The 20,587-nt window shown below is 39.2% G+C and overlaps 2 protein-coding genes across 2 annotated transcripts; both read left to right on the top strand.

Annotated features, from left to right (window-relative positions):
- The first annotated feature begins 3,883 nt into the window (after positions 1–3,883).
- On the top strand, positions 3,884–11,616 carry LOC118806691 (cytochrome P450 2F2-like). Its single transcript, XM_036568203.1, has 9 exons — positions 3,884–4,112; positions 6,033–6,195; positions 6,359–6,511; positions 7,001–7,161; positions 8,123–8,296; positions 8,958–9,093; positions 10,273–10,457; positions 10,543–10,684; positions 10,946–11,616. Exons 1-9 carry the CDS (start codon positions 3,951–3,953, stop codon positions 11,140–11,142), a joined length of 1,473 nt encoding a protein of 490 aa, XP_036424096.1. The 5' UTR covers positions 3,884–3,950; the 3' UTR covers positions 11,143–11,616.
- Positions 11,617–13,232: 1,616 nt separating this feature from the next.
- Positions 13,233–16,154, top strand: LOC118806703 (cytochrome P450 2K1-like). Its single transcript, XM_036568220.1, has 3 exons — positions 13,233–13,256; positions 15,626–15,813; positions 15,927–16,154. Exons 2-3 carry the CDS (start codon positions 15,697–15,699, stop codon positions 16,137–16,139), a joined length of 330 nt encoding a protein of 109 aa, XP_036424113.1. The 5' UTR covers positions 13,233–13,256; positions 15,626–15,696; the 3' UTR covers positions 16,140–16,154.
- The last annotated feature ends 4,433 nt before the right edge of the window (positions 16,155–20,587 follow it).

Raw genomic sequence — 20,587 nt, 5'->3', positions numbered from 1 at the left:
ACTTAAGTTATAAGAAGTGTTTCAGCCTGGACTTCTTTTGGATCTGGCACAATACAGGTCATCCAATCAGAACAGAGCTTATTGACATATATCATTCTTAAAAGTACAGTAACAGAGACAGCCTGTTCACCTTTAAGGGATAAAGAGATGTTACAAAACGGTCAAGAAAAAATGAGTTATGACCGTTTTGGTACATAAAACCACACAAATGTAGAGAGTAGACACCAGGGGGAAAATTTAAATAAAAAAATGATGTAGTACACGGGCCCTTTAATGTCACACACACAGGCTCAGAAAGAAGATCCGACTCAATGTTTAGGCCTCAAATGCAAAAACAACATTATGCTGATGAAGATATGATGACAATAGTGATAATTCACTCTCATCCTCAGAAGACATGTCCTTCACCAAGTTTTGAATGAGTTCTTTTTGAATGCTCTTTCAACGCACTCGCAAAAATCAGATTCATCCACTTGTTCAGTTCAGTTCAATTCAGTTCACTGTACTTTATTAATCCTAAAAAGGGCAATTCATTTGCAGCTTTCCCTGTCCATACGCGGAACTATACATACACACACATATGTACATACTTAAAAAAAAACAAACAAAAAAAAACCCTTACATGTCAGAGGCACCAAATCCACATAGATAGATAGATAGATAGATAGATAAATAAATAAATAAATAAATAAATAAAGGAGGAGTCAATGCATGGACAGCGAATATAGCAATCATTTAAAAAGACTATTATCCGCATTTAATAGCTTGATAGCAGAAGGAATAAAACACTTGGAATAGCGATTTGTTCTACTGAGGGGCATGATATAACGCCGACCTGACAGCATTACAGTGAATTCGCTGGACAAAATATGATCAAATTGAATGATAATTTCTTTTGTTTTCTGAGCCACTTGTTACTCCCACAGGGAGCATAGGTCTCTCTGTTGGACTCCAATTATCTTTTAACAGATTTTTACAAGGCCATTCAGGCTATTCTTGTCCCTCACCGACAGACAGCCCACTGAACCAACAAATAAACGAAAAAGTTGAAACACTTTCAATAAATTACATAAAAACTGCACAACACCGTATGACAAACATGAAAAGAATTCAGCTTACGCAGTAAATGAGCTCTTTGTTGACCCTTCTTAACAACCAGCTCTGTATTCGCATCAAATTTAAGTTGGGAGTCGAATACTGTTCCTAAGTACTTATATGTGTCCACAATTTGTACCTCTTTTCCATGTATGACACTAGCTTTTGGTTCCTTTTTATTTTGCCTGAAATCAATGATTAATTCCTTAGTTTTTGACACATTAAGGTCAAGAAAGTTCTCATCACACCACGTAACAAAAGCAGAAAGAGCACAACCATGATCTGACTCTGAACCCTGAAGAAGAGACAATAATACAGTGTGATCAGAAAATTTTACAAAACAGCTGCCCTCTCTAGAAGCCCTGTAGCTGTCTGTGTACATAATAAAAAGCAAAGGGGACAGGACACAACCCTGAGGTGCACCCGTATTTGAGACCATGGTGCTGGACATACGGCCATTCACCTGGACTTGCTGAATTCTATTGGTCGAAAAATCCAAAAGCAACACCAACAGCTGATCAGGTAATTTAAAATAAGAAGCCAGTCGCTCAATCAAAATATGAGGCTGCATCTTATTAAAAGCCGAAGAAAAATCAGCAAATAAGAGTCTCATGAGATTTGGGTCTCTCAAGGTGCTTATACACCCTATCAAGGATAAAAAGTTTTGCATCCTCTACACCCATACCAGCTTGGTAGGCAAACTGCAAAGGATCTAATTTGTTACCAATAAAAGAGACAATTATATCTTTTAAAATCTTTTCAAAATTTTTCATAACAAGGGATGTGAGTGCAACTGGTCTGAACTCACTTAATTCCTTGGTGTTTTTCAATTTTGGAATAGGTATTATAGTGGATGTTTTTCAGATTGTAGGTATCTGACCACCTTCAATACACAGCTGGAAAAGTCTAGTGAAAACCTCACTAAGCTGGTCAGCACAATGACGCAAAATGTACCCACAAATGGCATCAGGACCAGCAGCTTTGTTCATGTTCACCCTCCTAAACAGATCCCTAACACATTTCTGAGTTATCACAATCTCATTCAGAGATACGAGAGACCCTCTATGCTTGAAAACATTCTCAGAAAATGCAGTCCTTTCAAAACGAGAAAAAAATGTATTGAAGGCATTTGGTAACTCAGAATCATCCACTCCGTTTATCCTAATAAATTGTCGTGACTCATTTACTTATTGGTTAACAGAGGCCATTATTTTAATACCTTGCCAGGCTTCTCTTAGATTACCCATGCTATACTGCATTTCTATCTTTTCCCAATATTTCATTTTTGCCCTCCTAATTTCATTTCGCACTTCTCTGGAGATAAGCTTCTTCTCCAGCGGATTTCCAATAAAAAAGATCCTTTTCTTTTTATTTAATATCGTTTTAAGCTCTTTTGTTACCCAAGGTTTATTATTTGGGTAAATAACAATCTTTTTAGTTGGAATAGTGGTGTCAGCGCAAAATGTAATGTAAGATGAAACTGTGTCAGCTAGTTCATTAATATCATCACAAGTATCATAGAAACACTGCCAATCTGTATAATCAAAACATGCTTGAAGAGAGGAAATACTGTCTTCTGAACAAATCTTTACTGTACTCTCCTTACGCTCAAGGTGTAACTTGTGGGGTCTAAAACACAGTTCAATACAAAATGTTCTTCTGCATGTTGCGTGTACCTTATACCTGTTCTTACCTGTGATTAGGTCTAGAACCTCTGTATACTGTTTGTCCGAGGTGTGAGATATAGGTGTATACCAGGGGAATTTACCTAATCTTTGCATTTCTTTAACTTATCTATAAACATTTTGCATAAGGATATAAGGATTGGATCAAATGAATAGAGGACAGTGTATAACCAAGGAAACATTAAAGTCTGTTTAAGGAAACACATACAAAGTTTGTATGCTTGTGCTTTTCTAAAACAAACAGAGACTACCAGCCACCCTCATGTCAATGATTTAACTGCTCTCACATGCATTTCTTGTCTTCAATCTAGCTCACTTATGTCACTCCATTGCTTCACCTTCACTGGTTTCCTGCAGCTGCCCACATCAGATTTAAAACCCTGATGCTTGCGTGCAAAGCCAAAAATGGACCCCCCCACCTCAAGACTCAAGACGCTTGTCTGTCCTGGCACACTGGCGGTGAAACAAACTTCCACTTGCTGTCCGAACAGCGAACTCTCTCGAGGTCTTCAAACGCAAACTGAAGACCCATCTCTTTGTGAAACACTTAAGCAAGCACTAATTTAAGTGCTAATTGGAATGCATTGTACTGCACTTATGCTATGATTAACTCTGTGTCGTAATAACACTGGTTTTTTTGTCTGGCAGTGTCTGAGCTTATGGGTAGTTTGTACAAAGAAGCACTTTTGTAAGTCGCCCTGGATAAGAGCACCAGCTAAATGCCGTAGACGTAAATGTTCACCTTGCAGAGTTAATTTGTGGAGAAACTATAACTTTAAAGGAAAAACAACCCAGAGCACAGCACCAAAACAGACACTGTTTTTTTTTAACTTTCCCCTTGGCGCCTGGCCTGTGCCCATATTCAGAAACCTGTACTACTGCACTATAATAATGATACTCTGTAGCACTCTATAGATACTTTATTATATTCAGTTAGTTTATTAGTATTCTGTGTTACATTTGTGGATAGTTATCTTAAGATTCACTCCTTTCTAATATGTCAGCTTGACTAGGTAAGAGAGTTTTATTTCTATTCATTCAACCCTGTCAATGATTTAACAGCAGTCTACAATATAAATAGTCTGGAAAAAGGTTTAAAAGGGCAATTTAATACGAGGGCTTGTTGTACCAAAGGTTTGCAAAGGTGTGCACTGTGGAGATCAGTGCAACATGCTGGGTTCTTTGGTGCTGATTTGGATTTTTATTCTGTTCCTCTTCCTTTTCATCAGGATCCAGAGGCCCAAGAACTTTCCTCCTGGACCTCGGCCTGTGCCCATATTCGGGAATCTGTTTGAGCTGAACATCACCAATCCTCTGAAAGACTTTGAGAGGGTACAGTACCATGTTCTATTAATGCTGGTCTAGGCATAATAAATGAAACAAAATATTTTTTTACTATACCATATTCAGCATTCCCTTTACTGTTATTGGCTTGTTAATGTTTGATTGTTTGTAAGAAATTCCTTTTTTTTTTTTAAAAAGTGAACTTTATACCATGCAATTAATGTAGGCAAAATTGTCTGTCAACACAGTTTAGCAGTTTGTCAAAGAAGTTCTGTCTTTTTTTTTTTACAACCCCGTTTCCAACACATTTGGGACGCTGTGCAAACATAAATAAAAACAACATGCAATGATGTGCAAATCAATGAAACCCTATATTTAATTGAAAATGGTACAAAGACAACATATCAAATGTTGAAACTGAGAAATTTGATAGTTTTTTGAAAAATACACGCCCATTTTGAATGTAATGGCAGCAACACATTTAAAAAAACCTGGGACAGGACAACAAAAGACACTAAAAAAAGACCCGGTGGAATATCTCACAACTAATTAGGTGAATTGGCAACAGGCCAGTAACATGATGGGGTATAAAAAGTCTTTCAGAAGTAACGATGAGGAGGGGTTCACCACTCTGCGGGCAAATAGTGCAACAATTCAAGATTAACACATCTCAACATGAAATAGCAAAGAACTTGGGGACTTTATCATCAATGGTAAATATCATTAATAAATTCAGAGAATCTGGAGAAATCTCTGTATGCAAGGGGCAAGGCCAAAAACTAATATTTGCTGGCCAGGCCCTTTGGGCCCTCAGGTGGCACTGTACAGTAGTGGAAATCACTGCATGGGCTCAGGAACACTTCTGAAAACTACTGTCTGTGAACACAGTGTGTCACTGCATCTACAAATGCACATTGTACCATGCAAAGAAGAAACCATATATAAACAGGATCCAGAAACACCGCCACCTTCTCTGGGCCCAAGTTAATCTAAGATGGACTGAGGCAAAGTGAAAGGGTGTCCTGTGGTCCACTGCATCCTTTGGGCTAAAGAGGAGAGGGACCATCCGGCTTGTTATCAGCATATAGTTCAAAAGCCAAAAGCCTGTGATGGTATGGGGGTGTGTTAGTGCACATGAAATGGGTGACTTGCAAAAAAAGTCACCATTAATGCCGAATGATATACACAGGTTTTAGAGCAACCTGCCATCCAGATGACGTCTTTTTCAGGGAAGGCTTTGCTTATGTCAGCAAGACAACACCAAACCACATTCTGCACATATTACAGCAGTATGGCTCCGTAGTCAAAGAGTCTAGGTGCTACACTGGCCTGCCTGCAATGGAAAGCTACCAACTGGGCTGAATTTGTCAAGTAAACTTTACAAGATGAAGGAATTCAAGCTAAGCTCTTGCATGTGCTAAATGGTATAAAACAACTTTTCTATAGTGGCTCTTTTACAGACAACAACAGCAGACTTATGTGCAAAAGATAGCAGCTAGCATGATTCTGTGTCGGAGGGCTTCTGAATGGCATATGGCAGCCCTCCTGCCATCTTGTCTCTGCAGGATCTTAAAGTTGAAGCTCATCCCCTTCCACTGATGTCCTTCCACCTGATTGGTCTCCTGAGTAGCATGGAATCCATCAATGGATCCTAGAGCAGACTGCAACAGAGAGACAAGCAAACACACAAAACACAGATATGCTCTGGCACGTAACAGTTCAGAATTAAATATAAGGCTTAAATGATTTGCACATCTTTGCATTTTGTTTTTATTTACATTTTGCAGAGCATCCCAACTTTTTTGAAAACTGGCTTGTTTAACCATATTAACACTGCAAAGGAGACACATACTGAGGAGAAGTAAATGTCAGTAGGTGACTGTCTATGAAAAAAACAGACTTTGTAATTTGGTATTATGTGTAAAATAACTGCTGACTTTTTCTGGTGTCTGTATTGCTTGTCTTTAGTTGGCTCAGCGCTATGGCAACGTTTACAGCTTTTACTTTGGAGCAAGACCAACAGTGGTTCTTACTGGTTTGAAGGCTGTGAAGGAAGCTCTGGTGACCAATGGCGCAGACTTTTCAGGACGTCCACAAAACCTCCTGGTCAGCGATGCAACGGAAGGGAAAGGTCTGTCATAAATCTGTCTCAGTGATCAAATGAGCTCAAACTTCTGAAACAGACTGTGGTTAATCAGTGTTCTTCTTATGATGACTAAATATTTACATAGTTTTTTCCATTTACAAATAGCATAACTCTGAAATTAGTTACTGATATGAGTAAAATGTGGCAGGAATCGTATTAGTTGACTATGGTCCTACATGGAAGGAGCATCGGCGCTTTGCCCTCATGACCCTGAGGAACTTTGGAATGGGGAAGCAGTCAATGGAGGACAGGATTCTGGGAGAGACTGAACATCTTGTTGCATGCTTAGAGAAAAGTGCTGGTAATTGACTTCAGTAATTTGATTACTCTCTATCAGAGCTGGGTATCGAAGTAAAATACCTTTATGGTACCAATCAAATGACTTCAGTACTACCAAGTATCAGAGAATTTGATGTCATTCAATACTAAATTTCAACACATAAGCTGTTAATCTTATCAGCATTCGTGAGCCAATGAACATGCTCGTTCCAAAATCTAGACCAGTGATTGGCTGTCTAAATTACATTTCATATACATGTCAGTTCTTGATTAGCACTGAACATCAGAATTTCTTGATTGACTTGAAATTTGTCCTGGTCAGTATATACACCCATTTTCAGCACCTCCCTCTCAAGTCTGGTCAATTTTTTTTTAAAATAAATTGTATGATACCCAGTTCTTCCCACTATACCCCATAAGTTCTAAGTTTTAGGAAGCAAGTAAAAACATATTGTTTTGTTGGGGCACATTTATGAAGAATATATATTGTCTTTCTGAACATCTACTGCAGGAGGCGTCATAAATCCTCAGACTTTGTTCCATGATGCTGCATCAAATATCATTTACCTGGTTTTATTTGGCACTCGCTACGACTACGAGGATGACAACCATAAAATATATGTTCAATGCTTCACTGAAAATATGAAGATCATCAATGGACCCTGGGGAATGGTGAGTCATTGTGTCACTGCATGAAAGTAGATGTTCACACTATAAGGTTTCAGTGAAGATTTGATTAGGGATACATCAATAGTGATACTGCTACTGGGTAACAGCCCGAAGAAGAGGTGATGCAACACAGTGGTAAACATGCCCCTCAGTGTCAACTCATAAAATATACCGATACCAACATCTGATACCACCTAATACTGTGTTATGTAAGCTTAGTGTACCCTGCCACATTAATGAACAAACGACTCTTTAAATATTCCTGCTGGACATACACTGTGTGATTTTAACTGCCTAATTTTTAATTTAATCATCGGCCTTATCTGTACAAAATGGTTTATTCAAACAGTGTGAGTCACCGAAGAGCAAGGTTTCTAAAATTGGATAGTGTAGGTGTGGCTTTACATGACATTCAACTACAGCTCAAACAGTCAACCAGCCAAAAAGCCAAAACGACTCCAACAAGGTGTAAAAAGTTAACTTTTCAGATGCATTAGCCTCAAATGTAAAAGTGTGTTGAAAGAGACAGATGAGGAGCGGAGATCAAAACTATGAAACATACTTTACTTACAGCTGAAACGCTTTTCTGACATGAAAAGACCTGCTTCTCCCCCGCAATGCTACTCAATCCAAAGTAACTAATGTAGCATAGCTGCCTGTCATTTAAAATCAGCTCGATTTTAATTATTTGACTGCTAAGGCACATTGCACTCATTCACACTAACAACTACTAAATTTCAAGCAGATTACTCATTATGTTATCTGAACTGGTATCGGCATCATTTGTACTGAGGTCAAAAACTTGACTGTTCTCCTTTAATTAACTGATAAATATAGTACACCCAAGGTATAATATATCATTTGGTCATTTGATAATTGAAATGTCTTAGTTTGCCAAAACAGTTACATCATCAGGACACTGAAATCTAATATAGTGCTATTATTGTCTCTTAATGTCTTGCAGATCTATGATACACTTCCTATGCTGAGATCTCTGCCTCTTCCCTTTAGGAAGGTCTTCAAAAACTTCCACACTGTTGAGAAAATGGTTCTGAACATGATCATTAAACACAAAACAACAAGGGTCCCAGGAGAGCCAAGAAACTTTGTTGACTGCTATCTGGATGAGCTTGATAAGGTGTGTTGGTGTGACAAGTTGTGGTGAAGAGCTGCTCAGACGGCCAGTCCAGGAAGCCACGCTGCTGCAGTGTACAGTCACTCAGGCGGTCGACCTGGGAAGCCATGTAGCTGCTGTGTAGTGTCACTGAGGCAGCCTGCCCAGGAAGCCTCTTAGTTGTGGAGTCATTCAGATAGACGGCCTGGGAAGCCGGGGTGTAGAGTCACTCGAGCACCTGACCTGGGAAATCACATAGCTGCAGTGTAGACTCACTCAGGCAGCCAGACTGTGAAGCCATATAGGTGTGATGTAGAGTCACTCAGGTAGCTGGCCCAAGGAGCCACACAGCTGTGGTGTAGAGTACCTTAGGCAGCCAGCACTGGAAGCCTCATAGCTGTGGTGTAGTGTCACACAGGCAGCCAGCCTAGGAAGCCTCATAGCTGGGGTATGGAGTCACTCAGGCAGCTGGCCTGGGAAGCCATGCAGCTGGGGAGTATGCTCTCTCAGGCAGTCTGCCCTGGAAGCAGAGTAGCTGTGGTGTAGAGTCACTGAGCCACTTGGCCCGGGATGCCACAGAGCTAACAATCATTAGTGATTGTTTAATATCTGTGTCTTGCATCAACATAAATAGACCACACACAACTGAGCAAGCAATCTTATCAGATACTGTCTTTTTCAACAGAGAGATGATGGATCTTCCTTCAATGAGAGACAACTTGTGAGATACATTGTTGATCTTCATATTGCTGGATTAGATACCACCGCCAACACCCTCCTAACAGCATTCCTCTACCTCATTACTCGTCCAGACATTCAAGGTTTCATCTATAAAACACCCACTGCACTTCATTATAGTTAAAATTTTATAAATACATTTTGATAGCTTTTGTTGCTAGATTTAACAGAAACAGCAACAGTACTATATGCCTTCTGTTTCTTTGTCCAGAGAGATGTTTATTTTGTTTTTTTGTTTTTTTTACATTATACATACAGTCATATACAAATGTTTTTATACCCCTGGTTAAAGGACATAATTAATCGATTTCCTACGTGAAAATAAGTTAACACATCCTTTACAAGAAATAATTTAAATATGGCATTTATCTGCATAAATTTGGTGCACAGTTTTTAATTTTTGCACAGGCCATATTTTGTTTTATTTTTTCCCAATATGGTAAATTCAGCAAATAAACAGGAATGGTGCATTACACTGTGTAGCTGTGTGTTCTCTGTAGAGGATGTGATAACATGAAGACGGCCAAACATGGTATCTTGGCAAGTGAAAGTATCTTAAATCTAGAAGATATATCCAATATTTCTCAGGTTGAGATTGTTGTTGGCTCATTATAAGATTATTTCACTTATTTCTAGACACTTTTTACTTGTTTTCAAGAATTTACATTTTCATCAAGCACATCACATACATATATCACTGCATATTCATCAATAGCCTAAATAATATTACAACAATCATTAGAATATATAAATAATATCTGAAAGCAAAATAGCACAAATTAATGAACTCATTCAAGTAAATAATTTCAAAGCAACCAATCATGTGAACAACATGTGAATTGTACTCTTGTAAGCTGAAGACATAATTGAGGCCTATGACAGTCAAACACACAGAGCTGTGGAAAGAGCTCTTTAAAAAGGCGAATACACAACAATAAAGCTCAATCATGGTGAGTCTGACATGTGGCAGTCATTTTCAGTTTTGATGGAAACCAGCTATACGGGATTGCGGGCGCAACGGGACAAAGCTTGAATTATATTTCGCTGCAGAGTTTGAGGAACATGACACAGAGGTCTTGTAGAGTCCATGCCTTAGTTGGTTGGAGCTGTTTTGAAGGCTTGCAGAGCATATTAGGCAGGTGATCATGACGTTTTGGCCCATCAGTGTCTGTATAAGTACACAGCAGTAAACCAAAAAAAGACAATGCAAATAGTTAATTAATGAGATGGTAACAGTGCTGTATGTGCTCATGTTCCTCTAGAGAGATGTCAGCAGGAGATTGATGAGGTTCTGGAGGGTAAAGCTCATGCATGCTTTGAGGAGAGACTCAACATGCCGTACACACAGGCTGTGATCCATGAATGTCAGCGTATCGCCAATACAATCCCAACTGCATTTCACTGCACCAGCAGAGATACTGAACTGATGGGTTACAGCATCCCAAAGGTGGAGATTTCAAATACTTTCCAAGATTACTGTCACTTACTGGTGTCACTTGTTTATCTCCTTTTTTTTTTTATTTGTGATACAGGGTACTATCATCATCGCAAACCTCACCTCAGTGCTGAATGAAGAGGGCCAGTGGAAGTTTCCTCATGAGTTCAATCCAGCTAACTTCCTGAATGAGCAGGGACAGTTCGAGAAGCCTGAGGCCTTCCTACCCTTTTCTACTGGTGAGAGACGACGACAGTGTGAAACTGTTTACACTCAATTTTCCTATTTGATGTTTTTATATGATTTTATTCAGTTAAATTTAGTCTAATTCTGAGTTCTCTATTCAAAAGTCTTTTTTTTATTACATGCCTGTGCTTATTATTTGTAAGGAAAATTTTAAGAAAATTTGCATTTGAACACACAAATCACTGCTCTATAATAAAGGTGTGCAGACACTAATTCACTGTCAAACCATGTTGATGTGTTTTACACGTGTGTAGGGCCTCGTATGTGTCTCGGTGAAGGTCTGGCTCGCATGGAGCTCTTCCTCATCTTGGTCACTCTGCTGCGCCGGTTTCAGTTCTTCTGGCCTGAAGATGCCGGCGAACCAGACTTCACTCCTGTATATGGAGTCACACTCACACCCAAACCGTACAGGATGGGGGTCAGACTGAGACAGCCAGCTAGAGAAATGTAGAGCAGATTCCAAAACTAGTGTAATGAAAATGTCTTGGTAATTTATGGTACAATAAAATTGTTCAGCATAGTATAAAGCAGAAATACAGGAGATTAGATTAGATCCAATAATTGGAATTTATGTGCATGTAATATGCATATTAAGGAAATATTAAGAAAATAATGAAGAATAAAATATAAAAATTAAACATATTATACTCTCACTAGGATTTAATAACTAGCATTTCTTAACTCAAAGACTCATAGGAATCCACAGCAGGTACAACGGTTTTGCAGGGTAGTAGGTCTTCAGCAGCAACATTAAGAAATACTGTCCTAGATATAAAGAACTTCACAAACTGTAAAAAACTAATAAAAAAAAGGTACAACAAGGGGTTTCAAGGTCCAATTGTTTAAGGTCCATGAATAAAAGCCTGGAGAGGAGACGGGGTGTGTGGAGTCCATACAACTTATAATAAAACAAAGGAAAAAAAAATATATATATGTATATATATATAATTTTAATGGATTTCAATGGTTACAATTGTTCCCTGACTAAAGGTACTTTTGCTAATTGTATTAGAAAATAATTCTTTTGAATGATTACTTTGTTTGAATGAAATGAAATAAAAATAAATAAAATGAGCAAATTAAATTCAGTGTCCTCATTTTCTGTTTCTCAGTATCGACAGACCTTGTTTCACAGCTCAGGAATGTCTCCAAAGTCTCTGAACAGTCCCAAACACTGAAACAGGTGCTCTGCAATTCACAAAGTCAAATGAGTTCTTAGTCTCTCAACAGTTTTTACTCATGGGATATAGTTTTTTAGTGAAATTATTGAAGTATCATGGTAATAACACAAACACTTTCCACCAACAAGATGTTCAGTATCTCCCAGAATCTTGTCCTCCATTGACTGCTTCCCCATTCCAAATGTCCTCAGGGTCATGAGGGCAAAGTGCTGATGCTGCTTGTATTGAGGACTGGTCAACAAATATGACACTTTTTACATATATGAGTGACTCATTTCTAAGTTGCTCCATATTATGTGTGTTAAAATAATCCTAATGATCCTAACAGGCATCCTAACAGTAATCTGAGCTCAGTTCACTGAGACTTTACTTCTGCATTGCATTTTGTATGAACTCTCTTTGACTGAAAACAGCAGTTCTTTTCAGATGACATCTACTGTAAAAATAGAACTGCTTTGTCATTCTTCTAGTTTGATGCAGTTGTCATGCACTAAGCAACTGTAACGTGTCTGCCTGTCACCCTTTAGTCTTGGTTTTCTTCCCAGTTTCCCATGTGCTCTTGTTTGTTTATTTTCTTTCTCCGCCCCTGGCTCCTCCTATGTATCTTTTCTGTATTGTCTCATTCCGGTCTAGGTTCCCTGCCATGTGTCTTTGTTTTGGATTTCTTACTCCTCCCTGCTCTGCTCTCATGTAACGTCCCTCACCTGATGTCTGTTCATTTCCCCGCCCCTTCATCATGAGTTCCAGCTGTGTCTTGTTCTCTGTATGCCTTATATACCCTCTGTTTTCAGTCATGTATTCAGTGTCTGTAGTTATATTCCTTTGGTCCTGGAGTCCCTGGTCCTAGTCTTCAGTTTCCTGGTCTGTTTTTATCTTGTTTGTTTTCTAGTTTTGAGTCTTGGTTGTTTTTGTTCTCTTTGGTTGTTTCTCTTGCTGTTTGTTTATTATGGATGTTGATACATTGGTTGCTACTGTCACTCAGTTTGTTAATACTGTCAACACTGACTTGAATAAAATTCAATGATTTAATTGCAGTCTACAGCATAAACAATCTGGAAAAAAGGTTACAGGACTATTCTGCAAATTTGTCAATCATTTAACCGCAGTCTACAATATAAACAGTCTGGAAAAAGGCTTAGGAGGTCAGTTTAATATGAGGGCTTGATGTGCCAAAGGTTTCCAAAAGTGTGCTCTGTGAAGGTCAGTACAACAGCAGAACACCATGCTGGGCTCTTTGGTCCTAGCTTGGATTTTCATCTGCCTCCTGTTCCTCTTCATCAGGATCCAGAGGCCCAAGAACTTTCCTCCTGGACCACGGCCTGTGCCCATATTCAGGAACCTGATCCAGCTGAACATTACGAATCCTCTGAAAGACTTTGAGAAGGTAGGCATAAATAAGGAAAGCAAGCAGCCCACTGAATGACAGGAGGAGAGCAGTCAGGACAGCTGTGGAAATGTTTAAAGATGTCCATCACTATCCTTCCAGAAGGATTGTGGTAACTGTCTGAAGCCTCCAAGCAGCTCTGCTTCATTTATACATGACGTATAGTCACTTCAAGCCAATACATGTCATTACTTTCCTCACCAGAAGCTTGAGTCAATGAATATAAGCAGGAGTAAATGCAGCAACCTTTGTCTGAATTAGTTTACTGTGGGTTTCTGTATTTTTCAGATAGGTCAATAAATCACTTTTTACAGTGAAAAAGAAAGTGTCTGTAGGCACCATAGCACCTCAGCACCATAGCACCTGTCTACTGTTGACCTTGTAGTGTGCTTTGCTGTTTTTAATTCATAAACTGATCAGAACTTTTTGAGCAAAGTGAAATCTGCATCTGCAGGCTGCAGGATGTTTAGAAGGACCAATAATAAATTTAAGGCTGAGTGCTAAAGCCACGTCTCTCAACCCCCATCTGCTCTTCCCCTTTTGGCAACCTGGAGCAGAAGCGGGGGAAGGGGGGCGGCTCTCCTCAAAACAGACCTACTTTGACCCAGAGGTTTGGAGACTTTCTTTTTCTTTTGAGTAACAGTTTAAGTGCAACTTAATGGAACCTCATGCCACCCTTTTTAAACATCCTGAAGAGACCTTTGGACATCACGGGAGTAAACTGTGACTTTTGAAAATTCCTGAAAATGAGAAATCTTCCAGATTATACATGATATGGATATGAGATGTACAAGATGTCAATCTATATGTCTAAGTACAGATTTGCTAGATTGAAGGCGTAGAGGATCAGAGTGAGTCTGATGAGATATGGATGAGGTGTAGATTGTCTCTGGAGATGATGACTCAGAGGTGCAGTGACAGGCCTATAGACCGATACACCAGCACTACTGGCTGTTCAGCAGTTGGCTGGTTCTGGACTTTATGCTTCTGAACCTCCTCCCACTCAGCAGCTGTGAGAACAGACAGTGGCTTGGGTGGGTGGAGTCCTTTAGAACCCTCCTGGTCTTCCCAGGCAGCGGATGGTGTATAAATCCAGGAGGTTTGGGAGCTGGACCCCGGTGATGTGCTGGGCTGTCCGCACCACCGTCTGCAGAGCTTTCCGCTCAATGGCAGTGCAGTTTCCATACCAGGTGGTGATGGAGCCTGTTACAATGCTCTCCACAGTACATGTGTAGAATGTTCTGAGGATGAGGGGGTTCATGCCAAAGATAGACATCTAGCCTAAAACAAAGGCCAAGATGACCCACCAATCAACCCTGGGTGAGGGGACTGTTGAGACCTCACGAATCCCTGAGCAGACCCCCGGTGTGGCCAGATACTTTTAAGTGCATTCCTCCAGTCTTGTAAATATTGGGTTTGCGCAAAGACTAGGCTCCTAAGAGCCCTGCTTTCTGGCAAATTATTCACAATATGATCTTTAATCAAGTACCAATCAAATGCCTTTCCTTTATCAAACTGTGAAGAACACCTCTGTTACTGTTAACATGTTGCATTGTCAGACAGGAATTGATTAATCGACAGGAATCGATAGATCCCTGCCACTTCCTTTTAAGAAGGCCTACAAAAATTACTACACAGTTGAGAAAATGGCTGCAAACATGCTCAGCACACACAAAACATCAAGGGTCCCAGGAGAGCCGAGAGATTTTGTCGACTGCTATCTGGATGAGCTTGATAAGGTGTGTGTTGATGTGACTGGGAGTTTTTCCTTGCCACTGTCACCACTGGCGACGCTCATGGGGGCTTGGACCCGGATTTCTTTCTGTAATGCTGATTGCAAAGTTGCTTTGTGACAACACCTGTTGTAAAAAGCGCTATATAAAAAACTTTGCTTACTTACTTACTACACAGCAACGATGCATTATTGTTCTGATTGTTCTGCTGTGATTTAGGTAATCTCATTTCATCATAGCACTTCCACCATCTCAGTTTTCTTGTATGAGATAAACGATACAAAATTATATACTATTCTTATCAGATAGTGTCATCTGTTCAACAGAGAGGAGGTGATAGATCTTCCTTTGATGAGGGACAGCTTGTGAGATACATTATAGACCTACATGTTGCTGGGACAGATACCACCTCCAACACCCTCCTAACAGTGTTGCCAGCAGCAATGGCACGGCATGCCTTCAATTTCTTGTTTCTAGGTAGATGTTGATGAATCTAGTTCAGGTTTACATTACAGACATATACAAGTGAACATCAGTACAATAAAAAGCAGAATGTAATATGTCAAGTACAGTGACAGTGGAAATAGCATTGAATCAGATGGTAACAGTGCCACACTCTGGCTCATGTTCCTCTAGAGAGATGTCAGAAAGAGATTGATGAGGTTCTGGAAGGTAAAGCTCATGCATCTTTTGAGGACAGACTCAAAATGCCGTACACACAGGCTGTGATCCACGAGTGTCAGCGTGTCGCCAATACTGTCCCTCTGAGTGTGTTTCACTGCACCAGCAGAGATACTGAACTGATGGGTTACAGCATCCCAAAGGTGAGGATTTCAATTATTCTTCAGGCATTACTCTTTACTCTCTTTACTCATTACTCTACATATTAGAGTCATATGCTGATCTATTTTGTACTTTGTCTTCCTCTATGGTGCAGGGTACTCTCATCATCCTGAACCTCGCCTCAGTGCTGAGTGAGGAAGGCCAGTGGAAGTTTCCTCATGAGTTCATGGTCACTCTGCTGCGGCAGTTTCGGTTCTTCTGGCCTGAAGATGCCAGAGAACCAGACTTCACTCCTGTATATGGAATCACACTCACACCCAAACCATACAGGATGGGGGTCAGACTGAGACAGACAGCTACAATATGATTCCAAATATCTGTGTAATGACAATTTCTCTGTAAATGTGTACAATAATTAGATTGTATAATAAGGAATGTATGATAAAATGAAATCACCATGTAATATTAAATAAATTACTGTTTTACTGATGTTCTGGCAAATTACTGTATTTACTATGTGTAAATCATGGTTGTGGATCCATCTCCCCTCCCAGGGCTTAATGTTCCTCAAGATCTCTATGACCCTGTTTACACCTGGTCAGTTCTCACATCTTGAGCATCAGGATTATATCTGGATAAGGCTGAGCCACATAAAAATGCAAATGTAAATGCACCCAACAGATACAAATCCGATTGCTAGAACCAATTTAGGAGGTGGTCTGAGGCACATTTGAGCCACATGTTATAGCAGTGTAAACGCATCTGTCTCTTCAAGCCTACGGTAGTCCAGAGAGGCCATAAAGTCATTAAAATTTTCTGGATTGTTATCTTAGGACCAAGACTTGACTATCTTGTGATCTCGAGGTAACAAACATTGTTATCTTAGAATAACAACTGTCTTATGATCTCAAGTTAACAACCGTCTTGTGATCTCAAGATAACCAAGTTGTTGTCATGCGATCATGACTTTAATTATCTTGATTTTGATGTAACAAAAGTTATCTCGATCACAACACAATTAAGTCGTGATCTCAAGATAACAATCCCGAAAATTATAGCCACAGCTCATGGACTTTCATACCAAGGCACATTCGACAAACAATGCCCCTCCAAGTACAATCAAAACGCCTTCCCAAGCTGTATGTCACTGGGCATTTGATCCGTGTCTGTTAAAAAGATAATGATGGTTAGCAATCAGACAAAACAAAATGCTTAATAGCAACATGGACAGACACTAGTATGAAGAACAAGCTGCAGGTGAAAACAGGGAGGCCAATCTACAGAGTAAAAATTCCAGTGTTCTTGTAGTTCACCTATTTGAACACTGGATGTCACACATTTTGCACCTTTGAATATACATATATATTTTTTTTGCACAGACTTGCACGGCACTATGCATATAAGTGGTGACACAGTTAATACAGTTAACAACTTTTCATTAGTAATGCACTCTAACCTCAGTAAACTATGGCTATGTAAGAAAAGTTTGTAATGCAAATCATTTTTGAAAGTCACAGTGTGACATACATAAACTTTCTGTACATAAAAAAATAAGATTTTATGTGTCTACAGCTGTTGAAAGCTGTGTTTGCTAGTCATGTACTGGCTAGCGTTTTTGAGTTACGCTCACAATTAGCTAAGATTGCCTGATCCATGAGCTCACATACTCAACTTCTCTGAAAGAGAAAAGATTTTATGCCAACATGCAAAACCGCAAAATAAACGGTTATACACCAGAATTTATATATTTTTATAAACCTCCTTTTGAATTTATGACATCTGTGAAATTGTTTGGCTCTATTTTGAAGCCATAGTCTGTCTATAAGAAGGGTAGTTGTTCTTCTGCTGAAATGCTGCTAGTTTCACAGAGCTGACATAAGCAAGCCTTATCCAAGGGTAATTAATTAGTCTATTATTCAGGCTAAGAAACAATATCATCTTAGATGACGTTACTGTTTCTTGCCAATCTCTGTAGCACTTCAATAGGCTCCCGCCCATTCCCTCAGAAAGCCTGCGTCGTTTGTCCCTGCTCCCGCCCGCACTGGGCTGGTTAACCACCTGCTACTCTGCATGACGCTAACAATTAGCAATGTGCCGCAAAATCCTGAACCACTAGTCCTTAACTTCTACAGATGTTACTGTAGCTTGTGCTGCATTAAAGTGAAATTCCTCTGTACATTCACTCACCATACTTTCACAAGGTAGAAAGAGCCAGCAGTGTGATATGGTTCCCCCAGCTCTCATACAGTCTTTTCTCCTTTAGGGCTTTCACTACAATGGCATCAGCAGAGTCTATTTTGCTGCCAACACAATATGCCCTAGGTAGCTGACCTTACATTTAAACATTACACACTTGCTTGGCTTCAGCTTAATACTGTACTGTGTTAGCTGCTGCGACACTGTCCTTACATTGTTAACATGATCCAAAAAATACTACCTGACTACAACTGTCATCTAAATATGAGACACAGAACTCATCCCTCAGACCTTCCAGACATTCTACACAGCAGAGGAAGGCAACTGGGGCATTTATTAACCAAACAGAATTCTGATCCATTCGTAGAGGTCAAAGGGCATATCAAAAGCTGTCACTGACCTACTTTCTCTTGACAAGAATCCCTGATGATGGGCTATTCCTCTGTCTAATAGGGAAAAAACAGGAGTTGCCTTCTTTATACATGATGCCCTGCACTCTAGGGATTGGCTGGGAGGTAGCAATGGTCTTTCTTAGTTCATAGCAGCCAATGCACAAGTGTAAATTTCCATCTTTTTTCAGACACAGGCCACTGGAGATGAACAAGGAAAGTTTGATTCTGCTACTTAACCCTGTGCAATGAGGTCATGTTTCATGCAGGTAATGTTTAATTTCTTTTATAATTACATATGCATGGTATTGCAACAGACTCAGTATTTTTGAGATGCTAAGCATTTCATAGCTGTCTAAATCTGTTAAACTGTGGGGCTCTGCATTTCAACAGTGGTGAATGGCTTATCATCCTTCCTCAGTTTCACTAGTGAAAGAATCCATCTGCCCACTGTGGGCCAACATTAGGCTCAAACAAGGTTATGATGTCTTCTTGTAATGGTCGTGATTGCATGCCACATTTGAATGGAAGTGTTTTTTTGGAACAACTTCTTAAGTTATATAGGTAAGGTATAGTTTTCAATAAGTTGTTACTGAGAAAAAATAGACAAAAAGAAGAACATTTACAAATCAAACAAACATGGCTAAAACATGGTGTTCTCAGAACAATGGACTGACCACCCCAGAGTCCAGACCTCAACATTGTTGAAAGTGTTTGGGATCACATGTATTGTAAAGAACGAAAATGCAACCAACTTCTAAAAAAGAACTTTAGAGGTGTGGAAAAATATTCCTGCAGATTTCTGTAAAAAACTGAAGGTTGTAAAACTGGAAGCTGTAATAAAGGCAAAAGATGGACACACTGAATATAGATATTCATAAGATATAATATATATATATATATATATATATATATATATATATATATATATATATATATATATTATATCTTATATATTCTATATAAAGAATATAGATATATAAGATATAAAGATGTTTAGTTGTTTACATTTCTATAACATACAGGAGTCTATAAACTTCATACTGCTTCATTGTAGGATGAATGGAATACAGAATAATGCATAACCGACCCTCTTATGGAAAATTTAATGTTCTTATGCTTGTTAAAACGTTAGTTAGCTTCAGTGAAGCAGGGATTGCAGAGGGAAAGAGTATTAATGCAACAAAAATACCAGCTTCATTTTGATGGTAGACTGACTTATAATAGGGTGAATGGCACCTCTGCGACCTCTGCCACTCTGGGAGTGACCGAGCAAGAGACTGGACAAGAGTAAATCTTGAACTTTTACTTATTGGTGAAAGCTAAAAGAGATAAAAGGATGCCTCATAGCTAACGAGAAAACAACAAAAATCCGACTGCGGAAAAGACTGCGACACAGAACTTAGATGGTCAGTCTCTGTCAGTCTCACGCCAAAAAGCCTTAAAGGTTTGCAACCTCCTAATATTACTCTACCTTGGTTCTTTGTCTTCTGATGTTGCTGGACAGAGTCAAGAGTGTAATCTGTAGCATCCATATGCCTGTGTGTCATGTGTGCATGCAAAGGGGAGTCATGACTGACTGGGTGTACCTGGTTAGGCCCAAGGCACTTAACCCACCCCACTACCTGTGCTGTTCCAAAACTGGGAATAGTTGGGCTGCAAATTGACCAATAAAGTACATAACTAAAGTCTAAAATTCATGTAGACCTTCAACAATTCTACTTTTCACTCAATTTGTCAAGCTGATAATATAATTTGTAATGAAAAACGTTGTATTAAATTAAAATGAAAGGCAAAATAGAAGCATATTCACCTGCAGTCTCTGATTTTTATGGACCCCACTGGAAATCGCCTTATTTTTGTAATGTACCTGTGTGTAACTGTAATGGAATACAGTTACCTTTTTTGTATCCTGATTATGTAATGCTATTACATGTATTTCATTGCTACCCAACCCTGGATGTATATTATGTCTTTAGTTGGCTGAGCACTATGGGAACATATAAAAACTAAATAGAAGCAAGGTGAGATGTTGTTCATGTTCACATCATTCTTTACTACATTACTAAAACAAATTTCTCCCTGTTTTATACATATATATAGCTGTTTCTGTAACATGTACACTGATAGAGATGCATTTGAGGGAGACTTAACACAGATGTTAGATAAAATATGTTCAAAGAAAAAGGAGAAATTGTGTAAGAAGTATGGAATTCCAGCAGAATCAGGA

The sequence above is a fragment of the Colossoma macropomum genome, unplaced genomic scaffold, assembly GCF_904425465.1.
Source record: "Colossoma macropomum unplaced genomic scaffold, Colossoma_macropomum, whole genome shotgun sequence".
Taxonomy (NCBI): domain Eukaryota; kingdom Metazoa; phylum Chordata; class Actinopteri; order Characiformes; family Serrasalmidae; genus Colossoma; species Colossoma macropomum.
The sequence above is the reverse complement of the archived record's forward strand: the minus strand, read 5'-3'. Positions and strand labels throughout refer to the sequence as shown.